This window comes from Phaenicophaeus curvirostris, chromosome 7, assembly GCF_032191515.1.
Source record: "Phaenicophaeus curvirostris isolate KB17595 chromosome 7, BPBGC_Pcur_1.0, whole genome shotgun sequence".
Lineage (NCBI taxonomy): Eukaryota > Metazoa > Chordata > Aves > Cuculiformes > Cuculidae > Phaenicophaeus > Phaenicophaeus curvirostris.
The window spans coordinates 25,679,615-25,706,850 of NC_091398.1; the positions used below are offsets into that span (position 1 = coordinate 25,679,615).

Genomic DNA, 27,236 nt, shown 5'->3' on the forward strand with positions numbered 1-27,236 from the left:
AAACACTTTGCAGATGGGGACGTGAGAACCTGCTGCTTTGGGGATGGCTGCCTCAGCTAAGGCAGCCTGTCCCTCCTTTGCTTGGCCTTTTTTGGGGGAATTTATTTACCTTCTCAGGTGACAAGTGATGGATGGCCATATAAGCAGTTGCATGGCCAGTGGGTGGTGGGCCTGTAAGGAAGAACAGGATTTGGATCTTGGTATCACAGCCCAGTGGCCATATAGCAATGAGGACAGGCTGCGCAGTGAGTTGTGAGACCAGACCTTATGAGGAGCGGCTGAGAGAGCTGAGGTTGTTTAGCCTGGAGAAGAGGAGGCTGAGGGGTGACCTCATTGCTCTCTACAACTACCTGAAAGGATGTTGTAGAGAGGAGGGTGCTGGCCTCTTCTTCCAAGTGACAGGGGACAGGACAAGAGGGAATGGCCTCAAGCTCCGCCAGGGGAGGTTTAGGCTAGACGTTAGGAAAAAATTCTTTACAGAAAGGGTCATTGGGCATTGGCAGAGGCTGCCCAGGGAGGTGGTTGAGTCACCTTCCCTGGAGGTGTTTAAGGCACGGGTGGATGAGGTGCTGAGGGATATGGTTTAGTGTTTGATGGGAACGGTTGGACTCGATGATCCGGTGGGTCTCTTCCAACCTGGTTATTCTGTGATTCTGTGATTCTGTGATTCTGAGACAGAGCAGCCATGGGATGAGGGTCTGGCTGATGGTGGAGATGTCATAGCCACTTCCTTCCTTGATAAGCCCATACCACTCTTGGGGTGGGTGCCCCTAGACCCCTCCCCGCCATGTCCCTGCCTGGCCAGAGGGTCCAGGGAAGATGGGGCGGGGTGCTTGGGGTTTTCTGGCTCTGTCATGAATTGCATTGTGCCCCATTCTGACCCCACTTTCGAGATGTTTCTTCCAGCCCTGGGGTGGTGCCCAGCCCACAGTCTAATTAAAGCCTTTCCCAGCTATTTTCTCCTTTGGCAACACGTGCTTTCATTTATATTTATATATTCCCTTTTCCTTTCTATTCCCCTGCCCTATTTATCCCAGCCCCCACTATGGCTCTTGCCCTGTTTCCTAGGACTGGCCGGTATCCATTGCTGCCACCAGACAGGAGGGCTGGATGACAGCCTGACTCCAGGCGATGTCTCAGTCTCTTCAGCATTGATGCTGCCTCTGGACATGCTGCATTTTCCGTTCTTCCTCCATGGGAAGGGATTCCCTCCCTCTATCCCCCTTTTCCGCTAGACGGGAGATGCTGCAGAGTGAAATGCTGCTGATTCCTGGCTGCACTGGCTGAAGGAGCTCTGAGTCTCTGGGAGAAATTGTGGACTCCCATCTTTATCCTTTCCTGCACTGAGTGCCTGGAGAGGACTTTGCTGCCTGGTGCTTGGGCATCTATGGGGCTCAGCTGCCTGGAAGGCTGTTGGCAGGGATTCAGGAATGGAAAATCAACTGTGAGGAGGGGGCTCTGACTTGGTAGGACTTGTGGTTGGTGCTGTTACCCCCCTCTGTTTTACAGCGAGGGGAGTCAGTGGTGCAGGAGCAGTTGGGACGTGGGCGCAGCGGCGTGAGACTGGTTAAACTGTCCCCAGCTCAGAGCTGGCTTTCGGAAGTGTTTTGCTCACAGATAGGAGCGCTCTGATTTCACACTATCGCGTTAGGGCCATCTTCCGTCCCTGAGTCAGCCACTTGGCCCCTCGCCAGGGGAGAGTAATTTTTTCCTCCAAAAGAAAGTGTTTAACACTGCTCAAAGGCCCTTCCAGGAAACCTTGGTGAGGAGCTGGAAAAACAGGAGTCTTCAGCCCGGTTAGTCCTGCGTGTGCTCTGCGGGGATACACACACACACACACAGAGCTTGGGGACCATCCCCATTTCTGTCTCAGTGGTTGGGGTCCCTTTATACTCCCAAAATCTGGATGTCCCATTTTGAACAGTTTAAAGAGTGCAGCTGGTTGTGATGTTGGGGCTGCCGGGGATGGTGGGAGCTGGGAAGCTGAGAGCTGGGGTGCAAGGTTGCCAGTGGTGATGCTGCCGTATCCTGAGTGCCCTGAGCCCTTTGGGGCGGTGGAGCAATGCCAGCTACTTGCACTGCCCTCTGATCGTGGGTTTGGACCAGTCAATACCTCCCCGAGGAGGAGATCCTGTATGTTCAGGGCTGGGCAGAGGTGCTGCCTATGAGGGTGCTTCAGGGCAGTGTCCATCTGCGAGGAAAGATCTGGGGCAAATCTGCCCAGCCTGAGAGAGGAAGGGGGAAAGGTGGGAGCCTGCTTGTAGACAGGGAAGAAAATGTCAAGGAGGGACAGCTGGCTGGATCCGTGCATCTTCTGGGAGGAGAGTGGGTGGGGTGGGGGAAGATGGGTCTATGGTTCATCTGTCCTTCACCCGTGAGCTGAGTACCTCCATCCAGCTCGATATATGCAGAGTTACAAAGCCAGATCCTGGTTGCCTGTACCTGTCCTCCCACAGCTTGTGGTGCATCTCTCCCACCTGCCCCCTTCGCCTTCCAAGTGCTATGTGGCCCTTTGGGGGCTGACTGAGCCCTGCAGAGCAGCAGGGACGTGGTGAAGTGACGGCTGACTGTGTGGGCATCCCTGGCCCTAGCCAGCCATGGAGAGGAATTGCCAAGAATGATGCCTGGAATCAGGGGTGGAGTGGGTTATTTGGTAAATCCCAGAAGAGCAGGCGGTGCTTGCAGGGCAGGGCAGGATGGTGTGCAGAGCTGGGGGCCGTCGGGGCACGATGATGGGGGGAATCTGGCTCCAGTGTCTGCATGGTGGCACCTGTGGGATTGCAGAGGGTGCTGAGGAGACGACGATGCTGGTCGTTAAGCGTTCTGGCGGCATGGAAGAGATCGAAACCACCGGCTAATGGGATCCATTAGCTCCGTGCACAGAGCCAGCAATTGATCTGGGGTCTCGTGTTCGTTTCTCCCCCTGCAGAGGTTGGGCATACGCAAGGGCCCCTGGACGGGAGCCTCTACGCAAAAGTGAAGAAGAAAGACTCCCTTCACGGCAGCACCGGTGCCGTCAACACCACTCGTCTCCCACTCTCGGCAGCACCTAACCACGTTGAGTACACGCTGTCAGTGAGCAGTGATTCAGGCAACTCCACCGCATCCACCAAGACTGACCGGACCGATGAGCCAGGGGTGCCCGGGGCACCCAGCAGCCAGGCAGTGCTGAGCCCCGAAGAGAAGCGGGAGCTGGATCGTCTCCTCGTTGGCTTTGGCTTGGAGAGTGCACCACCCATGCGCAACCACGTGCCTGGCCCCGTGCCGGCACGCCTGACCGCCATGCCGGGGCGTCATGTGGTGCCAGCACAAGTGCACGTCAATGGGAACGCTGCAGCTCTGGTGGCTGAGCGGGAGACGGATATCTTGGATGATGAGCTGCCCAACCAAGACGGGCACAGTGTGGGCAGCCTGGGCACGCTGTCCTCCTTGGATGGCACCACCACTGCCAGCGAGGCTGGCTACCAGGAGGCACGCCGGGTGGGCAGCCTCTCCTCCCTACCCAATGGCCCCTCCAGCTGCAACGGGGCTGAGAAGCTGATGAAGGAAGGTCTGTACGATGGCGAGCCGCTCTCCAATGGTGGCTACCCCTACAACAACCAGAACACTCTGCTTGGCCACCACCTCCGTGACCCGCTGCCTCCCTTACGGCCCTCAGCATCTGCTCAGGAGCACCTAGCTGGCTACCCGCAACACCCGCCGGGCTCACACGCCCCAGGCTGGCTCCAGTCCCAGCCACTGCCTGGATCCCAGCCCTACCTATACAGCTATGACCCCCCTGGCACTTATCGCTCCCGGTCCTTCCCCGCGGTGGACGTGGCAAAGTATGATACAAACCCGGCACTGCCCCAGGCCCCAGTTCGCAGCACCAGCAGCAGGGAGGCTGTGCAGAGGGGCTTGAATTCATGGCAGCAGCAAGGAGGGAGCCGGCCACCTTCCAGGCTGCAGGAGGTTGGTGTGGAAAGCCACAGTCCCAGTGTCTCCAGCTGCAGCCCCCAGCCCAGCCCGCTGCAGCCAGTGCCCCCCCACAGCCACAGCATGCCTGAATTCCCCCGAGCGCCCTCCCGCCGGGAGATCGAGCAGTCCATCGAAGCCCTCGATGTCCTCATGCTGGACCTTGCGCCTGCTGTCCACAAGTCACAGAGTGTTCCTGCCACTTCCCGCCAGGACAAGCCGGTGGGACCCCTGCACTCCTCCCTCTCAGCTCAGCCTGTCACCGGTCTCTATGCCCGTTCAGCTCCACAGGTGGCCCAGCCAAGGTCCTTCAGTACCTCTGTGAGCCCTGTGGTCTCTGAGCCAGGGGGCAAAGCTTATTCTCCTGGGGAGCCGGACTATAGGGTGCAAGAGTACCAGGAAACCTACCTGCCTTACAGCTACCAGCCAGCACCAGTGCCGGAGCCAAGGAGCTACAGCCATACGCCGACCGGAGCACCAATGGGCATCCTCCCACTCAGCACTTCCTACAGCCCTGTGGGGTCTCAGCAGCTCGTCGTCTCCTCCCCTCCTTCCCCCACCATCCTGGCACAAACACAGATGAGCCCCAAGGGACCGGAGAGCTATGAAGACCTGTCGAGGTCAGCAGAAGAGCCATTGAATCTCGAGGGCCTGGTGGCCCACAGGGTGGCAGGTAGGATGCTTTGATTCCTTGGGGGGATGGGAGGACTGCATGTCCCAAGAAGCCAGAGCCTGTGGGGGTGGCATGCATGGTGGAGCCAGGGATGGGAGATGTGGCGACTCCTTGTCTGTTCTGGATAAGGGCTTGGGACTGAGACACCCACTGTGGGGGCACACTGGGCTGGGGGGCAGCCAGTGCTGCTTTCCTTTGCTGAGACCCCCTCTTACAGCTCGCCATCTGCAGCACCATCACCCAGAGGTGGAGAGAAGGGGTGGCCAAGGGGGTCAGCTCCCCCATCCACACCCCTTTGGGATATGGAACTGGTCTGTCCACTGTGGCAGGGCCACTCACTGGCTCCCTTTTAGGGAGAGTATAGCCCAGTTTGGGAAGATGTTTTCAGCTCTGGCTGAGGGTATTCTGCCTGGACCCCACCTTGGACATGATGCTTTCCCTGCCTGGAGAGTAAGGGCTGATGTAAGGTCTCAGCAGAGCACTTGCCTTGTGTTCAGTGCAGCTGAGCTCTTCCCTGATGTCAACCCCTGCTTTCCCCTCAGCATGCTGGGCTTGGTGCTTGGGCCTCCTTCCTGGGCAGCCAGGGTGCTGCTGGAGTTGGGGGCCAAGGGGCAGGCTGGAAATAGCCTTGCAGCCCTGGTGGCCCAGCCAGCTTGGCCCCAGGTGGTTTGAAGGCTGACCTGCCCTTGGGGGCAATGATCAGGGGCTGGGAAGGCATTTCCCAGCTCTGCCTGAGACGTTTGTGCAATGCTAGGCTGGGTGCAGCTGAGCTTTGGTGCTGTGGCTGGATGAAGGTGTTTGCTTTGTGCTCCAGAGAGGGAAACCGCGTCCTCTGACTCCCTGCACTCCTGTGGCTCTGGCTCAGGGGCTTTGAGGACACAGAGGGTCCCAGGCTCCGGGGAAGGAGGTGCTCTGGCCCTGTGGCAGGATGTGTGCTCTCCCTCCCTGCTGCTTCAGCTGCAGTTGCTGAACTACAGAGTGACATTTGGGAAGGGTTTGGGGCTGTGGCCAGGCTGGGGGCCAGCTCGTGATGCTTGGGCTTGGCAGTTCCATCCCTTCCACCTCTGCGCTCAGTTCAGAAACTCGCTCGGCATTAGAGGGAGGGGGGAAAAGGCTTGACTGGAAAAATCCAACAGCACCAACTTCCCAGGCGTGGGGACTGAGTCACTGTGGCGCTGGGTGGGGGCAGGAGGGGTGCCAGCGATGGGGAGTGGGACATGGACGGGGGTGCAGAGATGTTGGGGGCAGTTGTATCAATCCACATCGGCCTTCAGTGATCCAGGCCAGATACACAAAGGGAGCCAGGACACATGGATGCCCAAACCACATTATATGTCTGAATTGAATACTATAAGGAGCAGATTCCCTTGCAACTATGGAAGAGAAAAAATGGGGTGAAAAAGAGGAGAGCCTCGGGAAAGAAGGAACAGAATTGCAGTGGTTGGGAAATGGATGTTTGGTGGTGTCTACCAAAAAATCCAATCCCCCCCAAACTTGCGATCAGATCCTCAAGGTTGGGCTGGGGTCACTCTCATCCCCCTGCAGCCACTGAGCTTTCTGGGGAGGAGAGGCATCCCAGGGACAGTCCCTAGCCCATGGCCACCTGTCCCCGCTGGAGCCTGGCCGTCTATGCTGAGGCAAGGACAGTGGGGGTGGGCGGCCTGACCTCCGGCAGGAACGAGGTGTCCCACAGCCAGTGCCGGGAGGGGACGGCTGATGGGGACAGTGGAGCATGGATGGGTTTGTTTACATTCCCTGCTGCTATAAATTGCCTGTGTGTCGTGGCACAGCAATGAGGAACATCTCACACCTCCTCTGTGCTCAGAGGGGGAGCACTTCTGTTCCTGCTGGTCATGGAAGCGAAGAGATGGGATGATGCAGCACTAGCATCCCCGATGCCTTTCTGCAGAGAGGACCTGGTCCTGCTGTTCTTCAGTCCCCATCATCTCCCAGTGTGGCATCTGGGGTCATCCCTTCTCTTCCCAGCCCCAGGTATCCCATGATGGAGGGGATTTGCATGGTGCCATCCCGAAGGGGACACTGATGGAGCATTTGTGGCATTGTACAAGGCCACGTGTGGCTGGGAGCCACTATTGATTTTCCCATGTGGGTTTAAGTGGTGCCTGGAGTCAGACAATTGGGGTGATTGGAAAGCAGCTCGAAGTGGGTAGAGTCTGAACTCTCTTGGACTCCAAGTGACGTTAGGCTCATCTGTTGGAGCCTGACTAATATTTTTTCTTGTTTTCTCTCTCTCTCTCCCTATTGTATCTTGTGACATTTGTCCTGTCTGCCCTTTCCTCTCTCCTTGGGTGACTATGTCTTTTCTCTGTGACCTCCCACCCTCCTTGCACCCCCTGTCATGGTATGCTGGCAGAGTACAACGCCAAGCTCAGGGAACTCAACAAGAGCACCAAAGCCCCCCGTCCTCCTCTGAACCAGCAACGGTCCTTCTCCGGTTCGTTCATTCCACCTCCCTCCTTCCTTGTCTTCCATCCTTCCCCATCCATCCTTCTTCTTCCATCTCTCTCCTCCCTCCTTTCTTCCCGTCCCTCCTTCTTCCCCTGTTCCTGCATGCTGAGTGCTCTGTGTGTTGCATGGATGTGGTGTGGACAGAGGCTCAGGAGACCTTTCCTGTGCAAGCTTAATCCCTTTTCTCAGTAAAGCAATTCTCAGAGCTCCCCTTGACCTCATGTGGTGATGGTGGAGCCCCTTACCCTGGATATAGACTCCCCTGCCCATGCTTGGTTTTGCATCTCATGCAAGGCTGGCACTTCTCTTTGTTGGGGTTTTGTTTCTGGACTGGATCTGGACCCGCGTTCCAACCCCTCAGAGCTCTGCCCTGGCTGTGGCTCATCCCTCGGGGAGACAAGGGCTGGGATGCAGCTCTGCAGACCTCCTGATTCAGCCAGCTCCTGGCCAGGCAGGGTCTCGCCTGCCTCGGTCCAAGGGTTTCTTTAGGGGTCCATCTGCAGCTGGGGTGTGCAAGGGAGGGCCCCTGGCTGTACTCGTTTTGAGGTGAAACATCAATGAAGTACCTGGGGAGGAGAGGAGCAGTAGACTTATCTGTACCTGATGGGACAGGGCGAGTTGGACTCTGGGAGAGAGAGTAAAATGTCTGCTGCTCTTCCTCCTGCAGGCAGGGAGTGAGTTTGCATCTTTCTTTTCTCTGGGCATTGTGTGTACCCATTTGGCTGTAACTGCTGGATGCCACATCTTGAGGGCCATGGGGTGCTGCTTTGCCCTCTCCCTCCACTCAGGGGGCATTGCCAAGCTCTTGACTGGCAGTAGATCCAGCATCTTGTGCTCAAAAAGCAGCTGCCTCCTGGTTTGGCCCAGAAACCTGGTTCCCCAGCAGCAAAACCACCTTGGTTTAAATACCCCTTATTTCCTCCTCCTGTGGCTGTTGTGCTTCTGCCCTCCCCCAGCTCTAGAGCTGTATTTAGTCCAAAGGCAGGACTTTGCTGGGAAAGGGTTGCTGCCAGGTTAGAGTTAAAGGGACAGCAGGAGGGCACAGCAGGAAGGGTGACGGTGCTAGAGGTGATGGGAGCAAGGGTGAGGAGCGAGGTGCTGGCTGCTGTTTCCCCTTTCAAATGGGGAACCCCAACTCTTGCAGCTGGGCAGGATGTCCTTGGGGAGCTGGTGGCGGGGCCATGGCTAAGGGAGGCTCTACCTCTGCCGAGGGCGCAGAGCAAGCAGGGGAAAGGAGAGTTTGTTTTTCAAGTGTAGTTTCCAGCCCATAAATCACCCGGGGGGTCGAGGGAGCCGTGCTCAGAGCCTGGGTTTCCTCCAGGCTTTGCTCCGGGCAGTCCCTGAAGTTTCCCACTCTCGGCTTCTGAACAATGAGTCCCTTTTTCCCCCTCTCCTCCCTCCCCTCCTTGTGGCCCCGGCTGCTTTCCATGTCTGGGGAGTTGGAGCAGCCAAAGCCTGGTGAGCTCCCGGGTATCCTGACAGGCCAGATTCAGCAGCCGGTGGCCGAGTGATGGAGCAGGGGGGTTCCATACTGCAGAGGTGTGATATGCATTGACATGCAGGCTCGGGTGAGGTGCTGTTTGTGCTTTCCCAAATGAAAAATGCACGCTTCTATTGCTTGAGAAGCCAGCCCGTGTCTCCCTCCAGCACTCAGTCTCTGCAGCTCACTTTAGGATGGGCCAAGGGACGCTGCTGGTGATGTTCTCGCAGCACGCAGGACACCGGGCTAAAGCAGAGGGGAGAAAAGAAAATACAGGGGATTTCCATTATTTCCACCCCTCCCTCCTTTTTGTTCCTCCCTATTCTTTCAATTCAGGGCTTCATTCCCTTAAAATGAGGAGCAGGGAAAAAGATACAGGGTGGCCCTATACAATGCTGCCCCTCGGCCACCGCACCTGCAGATCAGCTTCCCAGAGACCCTCTCTGTCCCCCTGTCCTTTCCATGGGCTTTTTTAATGGCTGTCCCCAGTGCCGGCGAGCACCTGCAGAAGGGATCGGAGAGAGTTGTGTTTCAAAGTCGCTCTTAGTGGAATTTTCCAGGCCGCCTCCGCGGCTGGAGCCAGCCCCGTTGGCTCACGTCCCCCGCCTTGCAGCCCGGCCGCCTCTCCCCCTGAGCTGCAATTTTATTGTTGTTGCCATTCACTGGGCTGATTATTTAGAAATGCACCCAGGCCACCTCCTTCCCTCCCACGCTCCCAGCCTTTTCCACGGGGTTGGGAAAGCTCCGGTGCGGGTGCCGGAGTGGAGAAGAGGGGAGAATAGCAGGCGCGAGGCATGGGTCCCAGTGGGTGCGAGGCATGGGTCCCGCATGGAGCCCCCGGGAGCGAGGGGAAGCAGCTGATGGCTGGTTTTCCTCCGGCAGCTCGTGGGAAACGAGTTGGTGTTTGAAAAGTGCATTTCCTGGAGCGTGATGCTGGACTCTTTTTTCTTTTTTTTCGTTTTGTTTTCCTTTTTCTCTTCCATCCCTACACTCCCCACTCCCACCCCACAGCACCCGATGTGCTGGGCCCTGGGGATTGTGAGCACTCCCTGTGTCTGTGGCAAAGGCGGAGGGAATGGTGCTGTTACCTCTGCTAGTGGGGCTGAGACTGGGGTCACCCCACTGCCATGTGGGTCCTGGGGAGGAGTGGGAGTCCCGAGGGGCTCTGAGCTATACCCGTGATGCTCTGCATGGTTTCCTTGCACTGAGCTCAGCACCATCATCCCTAAGCCTCTTCATCATTACTCTCTTTGTCAGGCAAGACGGTGCAGTGTGTTTGGATGAGTTGGGGTCACACCCTTCATCCCAGCCCCCCCAGGCCCTGTACTGGCTTCATCCCTGTTCCTAGGCCAGCCTGTGAGGATTGCCAGTGTGATCTACCAGACCCTGACAGCCCAGAGAAACACATTCTCCAGTGGTGACTCGCTTGCTCCCTTCCTTTTCCCTGGGATCTCAGAGCCCCTTGGTGCTGCCTCAGGCTGTGGGCCCCTGTGGCTTGCGGCGCTGGAATCTGAGAAGGAGTTTTGGGGAAGATAGAGAGGTTCATCTCCCCTTTTATGAAGACTTTGTGCTGGGGGTCGGCAGTGATTTGTTGGAGTTGGAGTTCCCTGCCCCATCCTTCTGTTGGAGTCCTTCCTGCTGCCCTCGTGCTCCCTCTGCCTTGGAGACTCACAAAACCAGGCTGGTTGAAGCTGCATCAGACTGTTGGAGCGGGGATGCTGCCAAATGCATCTGCCCTGGTGCTGAGGGATTCAGCCCTTCCCCACCGTAATGCTGTCAGGAGGTTCCAGTCTTCCTGACCTCTGTGGGGCTGGGTCAGCAGGGCTGCTTGCAGGATGCTTGTGCCCCTCACACCCACTGCTAGGGGATCCTGTCCCCGAGCCCAAGACTTCAGGTGCCTGGGAGGGCTAATGCAGCGATCTAGCCACAGCCCTGCCTTGCTTTTTTGCTTGGCCCAGAGCCAGTGCTGTAGGGTATATTTGCTCCAGCTCAGAACTGAGCATGCTGGTCCAGGGGTTAGATCCGGGTGAGTGCTGAAGCTGCCACCTCCACTGTGCAGAGGCCTCCTCTGCAGCACATGGCCTCCTCTGCAGCACATGGCCTCAGAAAGGCCTCTTGGATCAGCCCTGGATGATCGCTATCTTAGCTGGTACCTCCTCACCCACCTCCCACCCTGTGCTTGCCCCACAGGGGTGCAGTCCCGGGAGAAGCCCCCAGAGGAGAGCATCGTCCCTGCCCGCAAGCGGACCCCCAGCGACAGCCACTATGAGAAGAGCTCACCAGAGCCCAGCTCTCCTCGCAGTCCCACCGTCCTCTCACCTGAGGTGGTCAGCACCATTGCAGCCAACCCTGGAGGGAGGCCCAAAGAGGTGTGCTGGGGCTCAGTGGGGTTCTGGGGTGCCTGGTGGGATGCAGCTGCCTCCAGAGAGTGAGAAGGCTTGGAGCAGGGTATGGGACTTTTAGCATCTGTGGCATCCCAGAGGGCTGGGGGGTCAATTATGCTTTTGGTGGTGGTGGTGATGGTTGGCAGGGAGGAGGTGGAAACCTTCCGTTTGCCCTCTCTGCTCCCTCATTGGGGTGTCCTGGAGGTTTGTGCCCATCATACGGATGGGACTGACCTTTTCTCCTGCTCTCCCCCAGCCTCACCTCCACAGCTACAAGGAAGCCTTCGAAGAGATGGAGGGTGCCTCCCCTACCAGCCCACCCTCTGGCGGCGGTGAGATTTCTCCCCCAACCCCAGCCTTCCCCGTCTCACCACAAACCCCTTACTCCGACCCCTGTAAGTGCTGCGACTCCGGGAGGTGGAGGGGCTCAGTGGGTGGCTCTCGGCAAGCCAGAAATTTACCAAGTGTCAGACAGCTCTGGGCTCCAGACACCCACCATCAATGTTAACCACTCCTCCTCTCCATCTTCCTTCCTCCTTTGCGTCCCACCACTCCACGCTGCCATCAACATCCCACTGCCATCAGCATCCAATGCTCGGCACCTTCCTGTTTGCTTTTTCCAACCCTCAGCTCACTGGGGTCTTTCTTGGATGGGATCCCAAGGCAGGATAAGGAGAGAGGCAGGGTCTGAAAGACAGCTTGCTTTCTCCCTGTCCTGGTCCTGCACCTCCCCATCTTTCCTACCTGCATGGCAAGACAGGCAGTGGGGCTGCGGTAACAGTCAAGTGTGGAGGAGGCAGGAGGGATTTGAAAGCCAGGAGGAGTCTTGGGGCAGACCCTTGCACGCTGTGCCTCTTCTTGCTCACTCTTTCCAGGGCAGAAGGGGGAAAAGACTGGGAGACGCCAGCCCTTTGCATGCAGCCTGTCTCTGCTCTTTTGGTGTGGCATGCCTCCTTTCTGACTAACCCCGACTGTAGAGTCATGGTGGGTTTGAGTGGACCAGGTTTGTGTGACCAGCTTGAGTGATGAACCCCGATGAGCAGCCTCAACATTGGCACAACACAGCTCTAGCTGGACCAGAGCAAAGGAGCAGCCAGTCAACTGGGAAACCCATCAAAAAGACGGCAGCCCCTCCTTTACCTCCTGAAAACCACTTCTGTAGGCTGGATACTAAGGGATGCTCTGGGGCTGGGGATGTTCAGGCTGGGTGCAGCCCCCTCTGATGCCACGTCCTGGTTGCATTGGGGCTGACTGCCCCCCATAGCTCAGCCCATCCTTCTGCGCTGCTGCTGTGCCTCCTCTGTAACCCACTGGCAACTGAGCCCTGTCTTGTGGTATGCAGCGACTGGAGTGTGGGAGCATTCCCAGGGCATTTGGCAGCTCGGAAATAGTTGTTCTGGGGGACCCCCGAGAGTGTGGCCCTGGGGCAGCAGCCTCTTGGCAGTGGAACAGTGGTTTGTTTGCGGGGATGAGTCACTCGCAGAGGTGATGGGAAAAAGCCTGGTTGCAGAGGTGGCCCTGAGGCAGCGCTTCTCATCCAACACCAGCTGGGGAGGCCTGGGAAGTTTGAAGCTGCAGGTTGCAGGCTTTGCCAGAGTGGCCTCCCGGAGAGGGTGCAGGAGTGATTCCTCTCCGTGGGGAGACGGCAGTCCCAGGGGATTTCCTGGCCCCGGGAGGACCCTGCCGCTTACTTGTCAGCCAATGGAGGCGTGAGCTGACTTTGCGGCTTGTGGCCGACCAGATCTGGGGAAACCTGACACTCGTTGGGGAAGGTGCTGCCCTCTTGGTTTCCCAGGGGCTTGGCTGCTCAGCTGCTCCAGACTCAGGCTGCCGGGGGGGAAACTGGCCTTTGGGCGAGGGGCTGGCTTTCCTCCAGAGCTCCCACCACCCGCCGCTTCCCGGCCTCGCTGCGGGTCCTGTGCCCTCGGACCCGTCAGGGATGTTCCAATGCTGATGGAGGGATGTGCCTTCCAGTCCCTCTTGCTGAGGATGAGACCTGGAAGTCTCCCCCAGGGAGATGCAGTATCAGAAAGATGGATCAGACCCAGTGGGCAGGAGGTGAGAGGAGGCACAGTCGCCTCAGGGGAATCTGTTCTGCCCTGTGAAGCCCTGCTGCCCCGCACTGCTGGTGCATCCGTGCTATAGCTATACATACATACACAGCTCCTCCTGGTATGTATGTATGGACACAGGGGTGCAGACCTCATGCCTACACTGCCACCCCTCAGGGAACATGCTTTATGTGAACATCCTAACCCACTCGTTGAGCTGATCTGGAGGGTGGGGGAAGTTTTGGCTGTCTCGCTGCCCTTTTCATGGGGTGATGAGCTGCTCGGGGGCAGCCCGGTCCCAGCTCAGTCAGACATAGGGGTTGGCAGAGAGGAGTTAAGGTTTTGGAGCACTGGGTTGGGGATGCAACAGTTTGCACAGGGGCAGTGAAAGAGGCTTCATGCCCATGGTGGGACCATTCCCTTGTGGGAATGCTGCTGGGAGATGGGCCATCCTGGTGGGAATTCCCACCTTTCTCTGTCTTGCCAGCTGTGTGATGGGGCAGACTGCTTGTTCCCAGGCTCCTTCTGCCCTGTGCACATCCCCGAATGGGTGGTCAGTGCTCTTCCCCAGAGCGGTGCTTTACACAAGGGCATCTCCTTTTTTCAGAAGCCCCTGATTGCAGCTGGTGGGTGGGATGGGTCACCAGGGCTCTAAACACCTGGGCAGCCAGAGCTCCAGCCTTTCTGAAGCTTCACCTCCCACCCTTCCATTAACACTCGTGTTTCCCCCTGTGATGACAGTGCGATCTCCCCCTGGCTTGGCCAAGACCCCACTCTCAGCGCTCGGGCTGAAACCCCACAACCCGGCCGAGATCCTGCTGCACCCAGTGGGAGGTGAGTGTGGGCCGAGGGGCTGCAGGTGGTTTTTGGGCTGGGCGTCCATGAGGATGCCCTGGAAGTGTCGCCTGGCTGGAGATGGCCCTTCTGCCTCCTTCTTGGGGCCAGGTGGCCTTGGGGTCCTTGTCATCTCCTGTGGGTACTCTGGGACTGTGTGAGGGTGGGGAGATATTGGTGCTGCCCTGGGGAGCTTAAGCCCTGTGGGGTTTCTGGTAGCAGAGGCTGGAAAGCCCCAGGGTGCTACCTCCTCCCAACCCCCATGCTTTTCCCTCCCTGCCTCCTTCCCTTCTCCTCCCCAGCACAGCTGGAGAGGATTTGCTGTCCTTGAGCTGAGCCTGTCAGCCAGGACAGTATCCAGAGCCCTCTCCATCCCGGAGAGTGGTCCCTGGATGCAAAGGCCCTGCTGTTCCGGGGGTATGTCTCAGAGCAGCCAGCCAAGCCAGACCTTGCCTCTCTCCAGCATCCAGGGCCCCTTCCTGAGCCATGTCAGGGCTGAGTGTAACCTCTGGGATACCCAGCTGAGCCTGGGGGAATGGCTTGGCTGATCCACATAGCAAGACCCTTCTCATTCTGCCTCTAAGGGCGAGCTGATGCATTTCTGGTGCTTGCTCGGTTTCCTGGAGCAGCCCTTCATGGTGGCTCGCCACTGTTTCCTCTTCCCCACCTGAAATCAGCCTCTTGGGGTTTAGACATCACCTCTGGGATGCCCAGGTGGACCCTGGGTGTGTTCAAGGCCAGGGTCCCAGTTTGGGGTGCAGTGTCACAGATGCGTGGGGCTCTTCTTTGCACTCTGTGTGTCCCTGCCTGCGTAAGGCAAAGCTGCTTAACCTGGATTTCTCTTTGTTTCTGTCTTGCTCCTTCTTCTTCTGTCCCCATTCCTGTCACTCCCCTGCCCTGCAACCTCTCAGACCAAGAAGGGGAGGTGGGCAGTGGCTCTGAAGAAGGTAAGAAAGGCTTTTCTTTCTCTATCTCTCTCCTCCTTGCTCATTCCCATCCTCGGGACTGTCACTCTCGCTGTCTGCACCAGCAGCCTTCCCTTGCACTGGCCCCTAAGGATGGAAGAGCCTGAGTCTTGCTGGTACTGCTCCCTTTTTGAGAAGGGAATATTATGCTTTGTGTTGTGGTTGGCTCTCCCGATGTCCGCAATGGAGCTGGGGATCTGTCATGTTGGGTGGTGACTGTCCATGGGGGCTGAGAACAATTTGTTGGTGTGTGGCATCCTTGCCAGTGGCATGCTAGGGGTGCTGGCTTATCACAGCCAGCTGCAGATGAGACTGGCAGTGGGCTGGGATCAGCAGCCCCAGTTTTGGGCTCCTGTCCTCCCCTTCTGGCTTTGCTGCTGCTGTTTGGAGTGAAAATAAACCAAAGTGCAGCACAAAAGGTCACCAGGCACAGAGGCCAGCAGCATGCACAGCGCCTGCAGCCAGTGTGTATCTTCTTCTGGCTAGGAGACTTCCCAAATTCCACTCATTACTCCCATCCCTGAGCTGTTCCTCTCCTGGGATGCCGAAGGCTGGGCTGAGCTGACAGCTAGGGGTTGGCTCTGCCAATGGCAGGGGCACTGCAGACTCCAGGGCAGCACATCTTGTCAGGGGATGGATGCTTCAGGAGAGGCTAAATTTCCCTGCCTGCTATTTAACAGTTGTTTGGTCATTTTGCTTTCTTCTTTAATGAAACTTTGGGCCCTTGGTGCTGGGATGGAGAACTATATGTTCAGGATGGGGTTTGGGGAGGCGATGTCCTTCTTGATGAGTTTGCAACGCTTCCTGTGGCCCCAGGAGTTGTCAGTGTTTCTCCTGCAGGGTTCCTCAAAATGCACGTAACCCAAACCTGAATGTTGTGTAATACTGGAGAAAGTATTTGCTTGAAGATGATATTCTGTTTCCAGAGCTGATTTATCAGCCATGGTTTCTTGGGTACAGTAAGGGCTGAGTGGCCACAACCAGCCTCTTGCCCTGACTTCCTGCCTTTGTCTTTCTTTCTTTTGGATAATGTGATAGTTTTGGGGGTGGCAGTGCGTGTATCTGCAGTCCTGAGCAGGGATTGGTGTTTTGGCTTAATAAAGCTTTGGCAGAACATCTTCTGCATCTAGTTACACACTCCATGAGGATCCCTGCCCCACTGGACTCTGCTCAGCTACCCCTGGGACCAGGATATGCTCTGGCAGTGTGGGAGCTCAGGGCTTTGCTGCAGCCTCTTAAGCAGCTTTAAAGCAGTCCGGCACAGTTACAGAGCTAGGGGTTTCTGGAAGGAGTGCAGCCCTGCCTGGATTTGGGATTCTCTAATGACTGCCTACCCCTCAGTGACTCACAGCCTCTCTATTTTCCCACTGTCTTCTCCGTCTCCATCTCTGGAGCTTCTTCCAAGAAAACACTGGAAAGCAAGATTGGATTTTACCAACCTAAAACATTCCTGCCTGAAACTTCCTAGGTTTTTTTCTTTTTTTTTTTTCCCCATTTTGAACCAAATTACTTGAACCCTCATGCCCCCATTTGCGCACCTACACTGTCCCCCTTCCCTGAGCCCCCAGCTACGGCCTTGCTTCACCACCACCTCCCCTTCTTTTACTAGGAGGGGCTGGCATTTTCTCAGCCGTTTGGTCTTAACCTCTTGCAGTCTGACTCATATGTACTGTCTGGCTAATTTTAGTCTGGGGTGGGGAGTTGGGGAGGAAAAGTGAGTAGCTGTGAAATTAATTTAATTACCTAAGCAGCAATGAGTTTCTCACAGCTGCCCTGACTGTCCCCCTGGGCAGTGCTTCATCTTTGTCACTGGAAGCCACGTGTCCTGCCGTGGATGCTGGTACCCAGCCCCTGTTTAGGTCCTTGGTCTGATTTTGGCTCGGATCTTCCTGGTGCAGGGCTAGGCAGGGAGATCAGTCCAAGAGATGGACAACTCCTCCCCTGTCTACTGGCATCAGGGACACAGAGGCACTGTAGGAGAAGAAGGGAGACCCATGACAATCTTTATCCTTGCAGCCCCCTGGCCTGGCATCAAATATGGAGCTGTGCATTGGCATCGCTGGCTGCAAGTGGGCTGGCTTGCTGGCAGGCTTAGCCAGAGCCTGGCTGTTATGACTAATAATAATAATAATAATTGTTATGCTAATTACTACTGTGGAGCCACCTCAAACACAGCCAGCCTGGAGCCACAGACCTGCAAGGATGCCCAGCCCATAGCATTTGACACTGGCAGGTCTCATGTAGGGCATTGTGCCCCAACACAGAGGCAGCCAGTGGAATCTGTCAGCCAAGTTGGGGCACTAAGGAATATAGATAAAGCTACTTTTTTGGGGGGGAACTGGGGGCTGTTGGGGTTATCATAGGCATGGAGACCAGCCCAGATGGGGCTGGAATCAGAGAGGAAGGGAGATGTGAGAGCTGGGTCTGGCGGCTGCTGTGGTTGGTGACGGCCAGCCCAGCCCTCTGCTCCTGGCACGGGACAACTCGGTGGCTCCAAAGGAAAACTGCTTTTCTTGGTCATGCTTGCAGGCTCTGGTTTCAAGCTGGGCTGGGAGTTGTGTTGGATGCTGCAGTGGAAATAGCTGCTCTAATAGGGCTGCTCTCTGGTCTGCTGCTGGAGAAGACTGGCAGAGGTGGGCTGTGTGGGGCAGGGACCATTGGGCACTGCCGTCAGTCCCGTGTGAGTCAGCATGGGCTGGACACAGTCACTGGCTCTATTTTTGGGGTCTGAAGATGAGCAAGGAGCACTACGTGTGCTGTGTGGCATCTCAGGCAGGGAAGGACGCTGACTCAGAGTGGGGTGGAGGGGCCATAGTGTAGGAAGGGACCGTGGCCCCATGTGCTCCAGTCCCCTCAAAGGGGTAGGCATGACCCTTCTCCCTGTGCCTTGGCTAAGGTTTTCAGCAACCCCTGGAGCAACCTAAAGGCCCAGATGAACCAGACATAGCTTTGCACAATCACTGAGATGGGGGAAGAGGGATGGGAGAAATATTCAGCTGGAGGAGCTCAGCTCAAGCACTTTCACTGGCTGAAATGAGGATGCTTGGAAGGGCGTGGACCACTTCCCATTGGAGCTGCAGGCTCATTTGTTTCCCCTTCTCTTTTGCTGCAGAGCCCAGGAGCTATGTGGAGTCGGTGGCCCGCACAGCCACAACAGGCAGGGGAGGGAGCCTGCCCACCATCCAGCCTGGGGGCCCAGAGGTGCCTGCCAGGAATGGCACCTTCACCAACTCCTTTAATGCCCCCAGTCCTGTCTCCACCAGCAGCCCCATTCACAGCGTGGACGGGTAAGGCAGTGGGTGCCGGTCCCTGGGGCTGGTGGGGTTGGAGCTGAACCCTGCCAGGTGCGCAGGCTTGCTCCCGCTTTGATATTTCCATTGCAAGAACCCCTGTCTTCTCACACAGGGTTTAGGGGTCCTGTCTAACCATGCGGCCTTGCTGCCCTGAGGACACAAAGCTAGGTCACTGGTGGTCACCGGTCCTTGGCAGCATCTCACTGGAAACATGGCCTTCGGGGCAGGAGGAGGGATGTGGTCTGTGCTAACCCCTAGATCTGGGTTGAGCTGAGCATTGGTGCCTTGTGGTACGATGGAGCCATAGTGCCTGGCCCCACTCCATCCTGCCCATGGGGTTTCTTGCACCAGCTCACCTGGTGAGGCTACCAGGGAGGAATGAACTGGCTGTTTTGCTGGGAGAAGCGTTAGAAAAAGGCTCTGTCTCCCAGAAAATCATATTTTGAGAGGGAACTGGGATGCATGGGGGAACTAAAGCTGCTTCCTGATTTCATGCAGCTGACAGGACCCATCCCACTGTTGCCTCTGAGTAACCGAGCAGCTGCCTGGCACCATGTTTCAGTTTCCTGTGCATCACTCACAGGAAGGTGCCAGCCAGCAGTAGGAACCAGAGATTGAGCTGAATCCTCCTTCTTTTCCTCTCCTCAGGGCCTCCCTTCGCAGCTACCCATCGGAGGGCAGCCCCCATGGCACGGTTACACCTCCCCATGCCTCCACCGAGCCTGTTTACCGGTCTCCTGCCAGCTCACAGATGCCCTCTGCTCACAGCAGCTACCAAAACTCATCCCCGTCTTCCTTTGCAATGGTCCAGGGCGGGGCCCCAGGCTCACTGTACACAAGCCCTGACTACCCTGATGGCCGAGCTGGCCTCCAGCCGGACCCTCAGGCTCGGCCACAGCCACAGGTCAATGTGGTGGCTGTCCATGCCCTGCCAGGGAGCCCTCGCACCCTGCACCGGACGGTGGCTACCAACACGCCACCCAGCCCTGGCTTCGGGCGAAGAGCCATCAATCCCAGTGTGAGCAGCACTCCTGGCAGCCCTGGGCTGAGCAGACATGCTGTGGCAGCCCACGGCAACCTGGTGGCCCCACCAGGGAGCCCCAGCCTGGCCAGGCATCAAGCTGCGATGGCTGTCCCCCCCGGCAGCCCGCTGTACGGCTACCCCAGCCCAGAGGACAGGCACCTGACGCTGTCTCGGCAGAGCAGCTCCTCTGGCTACCAGCCTCCTTCCACCCCATCCTTCCCCGTCTCACCGGCTTACTACCCTGGCACGAGCACACCACACTCTTCCTCCCCTGACTCAGCTGCCTACTGCCAGGGCAGCCCCACGCCGCAGCCCATGCTGCCTGAGAAGCGACGGATGTCGACCGGGGATCGCTCCAACAGCCTCCCCAACTACGCCACTGTCAACGGCAAGGTGTCCTCACCCCTCTCCAGTGGGATGTCCAGCCCCAGTGGCGGAAGCGCTGTTGCCTTTTCCCACACCCTGCCAGACTTCTCCAAGTTATCCATGCCAGGTAAGGGATGCCCTTGGATGTCCCCATGTGCCTCAGTCTCACCCAGGCCTCTTCCCTCCTGTTCCTTGCCAGCTGGTGGGGAAGGAGTTGCAGCTGCGTCCTGATTTACCCCTCCTGCCCATTCTCAAACCAGCAGCACCACCGGGTCTTGGGCCATTTCCTGTGCTTTCTGGCAAATCCAAACAGGAAAAGCACTGACCCAGCATCACTGGCGTAAATGGCACCCAGATTTGTGTACAGGGAGATCAAAGCGCTTGGAGGCGGCTTTTCTCTGCCGTGGGGATGTGCTGACCTCCTGGCCCTGTTCCCAGTGGGCTTTACCCTGTCGAGACCCCGCTGCAGCACTGCCTCCTCATTTCAAATGGTGTGCTGTGCTCTGGGTGCCACTGTGCCTGGAACGCCTTTGCTGGCTCCGGTTATGGGACACCTCAGTGACGCCAAGATCAGACCGATAGGACAAGGGGAATAAAGCCGCGGGGCAGCGGTGGCTCCGGCTGCCAGGCTGGTTTCACTGCAGAGCGGGCAGCCCTTTGTGGGCACACTGGCACCTACTCCAACCCCGTGAGTCGTTGTGGCTGGGGACCTTTCCTGGTGGGGAAGCATAAGCAATTAAAATCTGTAACAATTAGAGAGTGGGCTGGGGAGGGGAGTGAGCCCCCCACCTCTCTGAAGGCGACCAGATTGCAGAAAGCTGATAACACATCTCCAGCAGAGATGCTATCTGGCCCTCTGGGTTGTTTGTGGGTTGTTTGCTTAGTTGTTTTTGGAAAGCAGGTGGTTGAAAATGTCCAAGCAAAGCAGTGGCTGGAGGACCGGCTCCAGGACCAGCTCCCATTGGGGTGGTACCACTGCTGGGTGACAAGTGAGGCAGGGCTGGGCTGTGGCTGTGGCTGCGTTTCTGAGGGTATGTTGGCCTGTGCAGCTTCTCTGCATGGAGCAAAAGTAAGGGAAGGAATTTATTTTTATGATGGATGAGCCGAATTTTGAACATTAGAGAGCAGTAAAGCTCCTCTGAAGTCAGAGGATATCCCCAGCACCTTCTGGACATGCCTTTTTCCTCCGTCAGCTTTCATTTCATTTGCCCCATCCCTTTTAAATGATGAATTCCCATTCTGTCTTTGGCTGTGTGACATAGAGGCTCATCCTGTGTGCAGCCCTTCAAGGGCCCTTGCACTGAGTTTTAGGTTTAGATGCCCAGCAGTTCCATAAGCTCCAGGTGACAATCAGCTTGCCTGGGTATGGAGGACTGGGCTGAAGTTAAGGACACATGTTGGGGCTGAGAGTGGGTGGAGGTATTAATACTCCCAAAGACCAGCCTACCATGCTGCACTGCAGGTAGGAGTTGCTAAAAACTCATACAGAGCTTTAGATACAGCATCTTTTGATTTTTTCTTGTTTTCTTCTCTTCCTTTCCTTGCAGACATCAGCCCTGAGACTCGTGCTAATGTCAAGTTTGTGCAGGACACTTCCAAGTACTGGTATAAACCAGAGATCTCCAGGGAGCAGGGTGAGTAGATGGCACAGGGTGAAGGATACAGTCAAGTGAAACATGTTTGGGAGTTGTGGTGGCTCTGGGATCTGGATTAACAAGGATTTCTCTTAGGGTTTGGGTTAGAAGCAAAAGTGGATTGTGGATGCTCAGTTGTTTTTGGAAAACCGGTGGTTGAAAACATCCAAACAAAGCAGTGGCCTCATGGCTGAAAGAGGGCTGAAGCCTGTAGCTCAGCTGCAGGTTTGCACAACAGGGGCTCCTCAAACTTTTCCCTTTGTGGAGGAACATCAGTCCCCACCGTGTGCAGTGGACCTATGTAGTTTAGGGTGCAAAGCAACCCAGATCTTGAATTGAGATTGCTCAGAGGGGTCTTGGGGATATTCTTTAAATAAGAGAGGAGAACAAGGAAGGGGCAAGATGCCTTTCAGAGGCAAAGTCGCAGCATTTGGCCCCTGGTCCCTTGCCTGCTCTCCAGAGCTTTCTTGTTTGGAGCTGGGCTGGGTGGGAATGGATGCTCTGAAATGCCCATGCAAGGCCAGTAGAACAGGGCAGATGAGGCCCTGCCTGGCCACAGAACCACTTGAGATGCCCATCCAGACATGCGGATGGGGGGCTATAATATGTGGTGCCCATCAGCAAGGCTGGGGCACCTTCTCCTAACACCCACCAGCTGGCTTCAGAGGGCACATCTGCTCTGGCTGTGCTGGCTCTGATATCTGCCATTCTCTCCCACAGCCATCGCGCTGCTGAAGGACAGGGAACCGGGGGCTTTCATCATCCGAGACAGCCATTCATTCCGGGGAGCCTACGGCCTTGCCATGAAAGTTGCTTCTCCACCTCCCACAGTCATGCAGCAGAACAAGAAAGGTATTGTATGCCCTTCTCCATCCCACACCAAGATGCGTTCCATCGTTTGGCTGGGGTGAGCAGGCATGGCCCTAGGTATGTGCTGATGTGGCAGGATCCCCCCATTCCAGCCCTTCCCTCCCAGGGCACAGATAAGCACCAGACATCCTCTGCCCAGATCTGTGGAGAGCTCAGGGGCATCTGCATCTTGGACTTCAGCATGGTGAAACTGGCACAGCCTTCCCAGCCCACCAGCACCATGGGGGAGCCTGGATTGGGATTGACCCAAGGGCTGGATTGTAGGAGGGCGTGCAGAGTGGCAGGGATCCTTTCCCTTGAGCTGGAGCTGCAGGGTGAGTGGAGCAATGGGATGGTTCTGATGTAAGAACAACCTGTCTCTTCCCAGGAGACATCACCAACGAACTGGTGAGGCACTTCCTCATCGAGACCAGCCCGCGGGGTGTGAAACTAAAAGGATGCCCCAACGAACCCAATTTTGGTGAGTGCACGCAGTGTGCTTCCCACATGCGAGGTTGGGTTGGGGGAAACCTTGCCTTTACTGGACTATCAAAGCAGACTGCCTGGGAGAGCCCCCACCTCTTACTCTCTCTTGTTCCTGCAAAACTGAGTCCTGTGGGCATTTGGAGCCACTGGGGTGATACACACTCATGAGTGCACACAAAGGTGTATGTATGCACAGGTATATACCTTCCTGCACAGATGTGTAGGACAAATGATGCTGCTGGGCAGGGTGGAGGGCAGGGGCTCCCCTTGTTCCAGTTATCCCATGGCTAATGTGCTCCCAGGTGCTCCACAAGAATGTCTGCCCAATTTGTTATTCCTGAGGTGGCCTTGGCATCTGTGCCCCCTCCCTTAGCCCTCCATGGCCACATTGGTTTCAGCAAGAGGAAAATGCTACCTGTGGTGTTAGGACAACAGTGAAGAAATGTATCAAAAAGCCTGTTTCCATCCACCCAGAGCAGCAATGACCTAACACCAGGGAAATCCCGGTCCCCTCTCTTTCCAGGATGCCTCTCGGCTCTGGTGTACCAGCACTCCATCATGCCATTGGCCCTGCCCTGCAAGCTGGTCATTCCTGACAGAGGTAAGACCCAGGTCCAGATGGGAGTGGTGGGACAGCCTTGTCCCCCCTGCTGCGTGGGATGGAGTATGGGTTCCCATGCTCAGGGCTGTATTTCCCCAGTGGGACCAGCTCTGGGGATATACCCCTCTCATCTCCATCCTGGGGGATGTACCTCCTTGCTAGTTCCCTCGTCGCTCTGCTCAGACAACTTGGAGCCAGACAGGGCTTTACCCTTTATCCCCAGTGCCATATCTACACTGGCAGCCTGCAGGGACAGGGTAGGTTTCCAAGCAGGGAGCAGTGATAACACCCTGTCTCTTTTAGATCCCATGGAAGAAAAGAAAGACTCAGCATCAGCCACCAACTCAGCCACTGACCTTCTCAAACAGGGTGCAGGTGAGTAGAGAGGGCTGCTGCAGGATCAGTGTAGCCCAGAACAATGTCTGACCCCATGCCTGCTGTCTCCTCTTCCAGCCTGCAATGTCCTGTTCATCAATTCGGTGGAGATGGAGTCACTGACAGGCCCCCAGGCCATTGCGAAGGCTGTTGCTGAGACACTGGTGGCTGACCCCACACCCACCGCTACTATTGTCCACTTCAAAGTCTCTGCACAAGGCATCACGTTAACTGACAACCAGAGGAAGTAAGACCTCCAGTGGCCACATCCCTGGCTCCCTAAACCCAGTGGGGCTGTGATCCAGGGAGCATGTTGATGAAGGCTGTGTCTGGGGTATTATGAACCTGGTCATGGGCAGGGCTGGGCTTTGTCTTGACTCTTGGAGCATCCTAGGGGAGACCTATGGGAGTGTTGGCCACACTAGTAGGGCTGGGCTGTGGTGGGGCAGAGATGGGAGTTCCCTGGCCCTGATGCTCCATGTCTTATGTTTCAGATTGTTTTTCCGACGACACTACCCCCTCAACACTGTCACCTTCTGTGACCTGGACCCCCAGGAACGAAAGTGAGTGTTCTAACCTGAGGGGAGCACATGTCCCCTGCCCCACACCCTTACCCAGGTTCCTGGGCTGCTTGGAGCAGCGTCTTTTCTTGCTCTGTCCTCCTTGCTCCTGTGGAGGACAGAGATGGAAGGTCTCCTTGGATACTGTGGGGCAATACTAGCTTTTCCTGGTGACTTCTTGGTGTCTCCAAACATCTTCATGCTGGGGTAGAGGTGCATCAATTTTTTTCCATAGAGCCAAGCCTGTGCAAAGCCAGGCTGGCACTCCAGCATTGGTGTCATGGCCCCCATCATGGTCCTGTCTCTCTGTGGGGTGCAGGACACACCATCCCTCACACCTCCTCTTCTCCTTGCAGGTGGACGAAAACTGATGGCAGCGGCCCAGCCAAGTAAGTACTTTCTATTCTTGATTCCTCCCAGCTGCTGTCAGGGTGCATTAGCTGGGAGATGCCCCATACAGGGTAGTGTGAAATGCGCTCAACTCTTTGCTACAAGAATATTTCACCTGAGCATGAGACCATGGTCATGACCAGGGACTCAGGAAGCATCTTTCAGACCCAAATTCCTGGTCAGAGCAGGCATGGCCCTTACTGAACGGGCCTTACTGGAAACTGTCCCCATAACATCAGCAGGAGACAGCTTGTGGAGCAGAGCTGGGGGTTACGCTAAGGGTTTGTGAGCCACCAGCCAGCTCTTCCCTTTCCTCTTGTCCTCCCTGTCCCGGCCCATGGAAATGCAGAGCTGCCAGCTAATCCCATTTCCAGGGGCCAATTCCCACTAATTTTAGCCATTGTGTTAGCAAAGAGTTTTTTTATTAGGATGTCCAGCTGCTGGGATATTTTCCCTCTCCAATTAGAAATGCCATGGCCTGGGCCTGTCTCACATTCTGTTCCCCCATATTTATAACTTGAGTTTGCACGTTCTAATTAAAAAAAAAAGTGGGGGGGGGGAACGACATTTTATTTATCAGAGAAGAGACAGATAGAAATAACTACATGGTCTCACCCAGCTCCCTGTGTCCCTGTATGGCCTTCCCAGTGTTATGGGATTTCTCATATGGGGTCTTCCACCACGGCTAGCCCATCACATCTCTGGTTTCGAGGGTCATCACCCAAACTGAGCAATGCTGTGGCCACCTGTAAAGTCCCTTTGCAGGGACAGTCTAGGGAAGGGTGGCAGGGGTGGTCAGAGCTAGGGGAGGCTTCGCCAAGAGATGATAGAAACACCATGCTGGCCCTGAAAGAAAGTGCAGCAAAGGGAAGAGTAGACTGGTCTTCATGCAGGCTGGTTGTGATGTTTCCCTCTGCATTATGTGAAGTAGATGTTAAAGAGGGGAGATAGACAAGATCATGCTGGGAGAGGGTGTTCCTTGGGTGAGCAATGTTGGCAAATGTCACTGAGCCTCTTGCCTTCTCCACACTCAGGCTCTTCGGCTTCGTGGCCAGGAAGCAAGGGAGTACCACAGACAACGTCTGCCACCTCTTTGCGGAGCTGGACCCAGACCAACCGGCTGCAGCCATTGTCAACTTTGTCTCCAGGGTCATGCTTGGCTCTGGCCAGAAAAGATGAGCTGGCGCATGTGGGTGATTCTTGAATTTTGGAGAAGGACTTGGAGCTGATCCGAGAAGGAGTGTGAGGAAGTGCATTGTGGGAGAGGGAAGTGAATCGGGGGGAGGGGGGAAAAGGGTTGGAATTTTGGAGGAAAACAGCAAACAACAAAACAGAACAAACCCAACAAAACCCCTAAAAACTCAACACAAGCTGAACACACATGTAGAGGAACCAAAACCATGCACCTGTGTAAGAGAACGACAAAGTCATGCTAGACAAGATGCATGTCCCATCACGGGGAAGGTGACCAAAGTGAAGGTGGCAGTGAGACATGTTCCCAGCTTTTGGCATCACAGTCCTGAGTGATGATGTTGGCTTGGGACCCAGCGTGGGACCATGACTGGTGTTTTCTATCTGGGAAAAAGGAAACAACTGGCAAAACCCATGGAATAAGCTCTGTTCCAGCAGCTCCATTGGTGAATGTCTGATGTGTGTTTGAAACGACCCACAGGAGATAACAACGTGAGCTGAATCTGCAGGACACTGAAGGAGATACCCTTGGAAACTTTCCCTTGTCTGGCTGCAGCAGAGGGTCCTCATTGGCCCCTGTGCTTCTCCTGAAACCTGCCAGCGACTTGGCACCTTTCTGGGGGCACAGGAGGGCACAGGTGCTGAGTCCTCCCATCCCCAGGTTGTTCAGTCATGGGCTGACCTTTGTCGCTGACCCAGAGCCCAACACCAGTCACAGGTGAGCTGCTGTGAGTCCATCTGGAGAGGGAGGTGAAGGCATTTCTCTGACTTCCCAGGGGTGCTTGTTCCTTCCCTATCCCACACCTGAGGAAGGCAGATGTTCCCCAGGAACCTCCTGAGAGGATGCAGAAAGCTACCTCCTCTCTCATCTTCCTCTTTTCTCTCCCGTCGCTAGTCCTCTTTGGCAGTTTTCTCCCGCAGCCTGTCACACGTTCTCTTAACATGAAAAAAAAAAAGAGAAAGGAAACAAAAACATTGTAATAATAATAATAACAATAATAATAATAATAGTGGATGCTGGCACAAGTGGGTTCCCTGTGCAAAACAGCAGACCCATGGTTACCCCATCTCGCTCTTCGGAGACGTGCAAGCAGTTTTTAAATTGCATGGACATTCAAGTTGCACGAAAGGCAAATGACTACAAGTAACTCAGGCGCTTTTTTATCCTTTTATTTTGGAGGTCATGTTAAAAAAAAAGAGAAAAAGAAGGAAGAAAATGGAAAAAGAAAACAAAAAGGAAAAGGATAGGCCCTGCAGTTGCTGGGCAACTTCAGCTCAGCTGGGGAGGTAACAGGTCCTCCAAGAGCCACCCTGCTTGGCACGCGTCCCCAAAACCAGATGGTTGGAGGCTTGTGCCTGAGTGCACTGTAATTTTGCAGTGGCTTCAATGCCATCAGGTTTTCCCTTTGCTTTGGGAGGTGAGGAGGGCCAGCTGGGGTGCGAGAGGGGTGAAGATCCCCTGTGCTACTGTGGTAGGGGAGAGTTGGTTAGGGTGCCACAGGTGGAGGTCCCAGCCCCGCAGTGTCGGGGTAGGGGAAGAGGATGCTTCAGTCACATGCGCAGGTTTGGGGTGAGGGGAACAGTCAGTTCTGAGCCCTCTGCTGCAGGTATCCCCCTGAGACCCTTTTAGGAGATTTCAGTTCAAAGTGACCCAGAT

At 56.0% G+C, this 27,236-nt stretch overlaps 1 protein-coding gene across 14 annotated transcripts in view; it reads left to right on the forward strand.

Annotated features, from left to right (window-relative positions):
- The window catches only part of TNS1 (tensin 1), a 64,452-nt gene extending 37,656 nt beyond the window's left edge, over positions 1-26,796 (forward strand). For 5 of the 14 annotated variants that reach the window (XM_069861336.1, XM_069861338.1, XM_069861344.1 and 2 more), the window contains 17 exons: positions 2,930-4,627; positions 7,002-7,082; positions 10,767-10,945; positions 11,217-11,355; positions 13,753-13,845; positions 14,757-14,792; positions 17,923-18,097; positions 18,752-19,620; positions 21,041-21,127; positions 21,848-21,979; positions 22,365-22,457; positions 22,986-23,063; positions 23,367-23,438; positions 23,517-23,685; positions 23,933-24,001; positions 24,355-24,387; positions 25,423-26,796. In XM_069861336.1, the coding sequence (XP_069717437.1) occupies positions 2,930-4,627; positions 7,002-7,082; positions 10,767-10,945; positions 11,217-11,355; positions 13,753-13,845; positions 14,757-14,792; positions 17,923-18,097; positions 18,752-19,620; positions 21,041-21,127; positions 21,848-21,979; positions 22,365-22,457; positions 22,986-23,063; positions 23,367-23,438; positions 23,517-23,685; positions 23,933-24,001; positions 24,355-24,387; positions 25,423-25,567 (4,148 nt within the window). In that variant the 3' untranslated portion in view covers positions 25,568-26,796. The remainder of the gene's footprint in view (positions 1-2,929; positions 4,628-7,001; positions 7,083-10,766; positions 10,946-11,216; positions 11,356-13,752; positions 13,846-14,756; positions 14,793-17,922; positions 18,098-18,751; positions 19,621-21,040; positions 21,128-21,847; positions 21,980-22,364; positions 22,458-22,985; positions 23,064-23,366; positions 23,439-23,516; positions 23,686-23,932; positions 24,002-24,354; positions 24,388-25,422) is intronic. The other 9 variants (XM_069861339.1, XM_069861337.1, XM_069861342.1 and 6 more) reach the window with 9 other exon arrangements.
- The last annotated feature ends 440 nt before the right edge of the window (positions 26,797-27,236 follow it).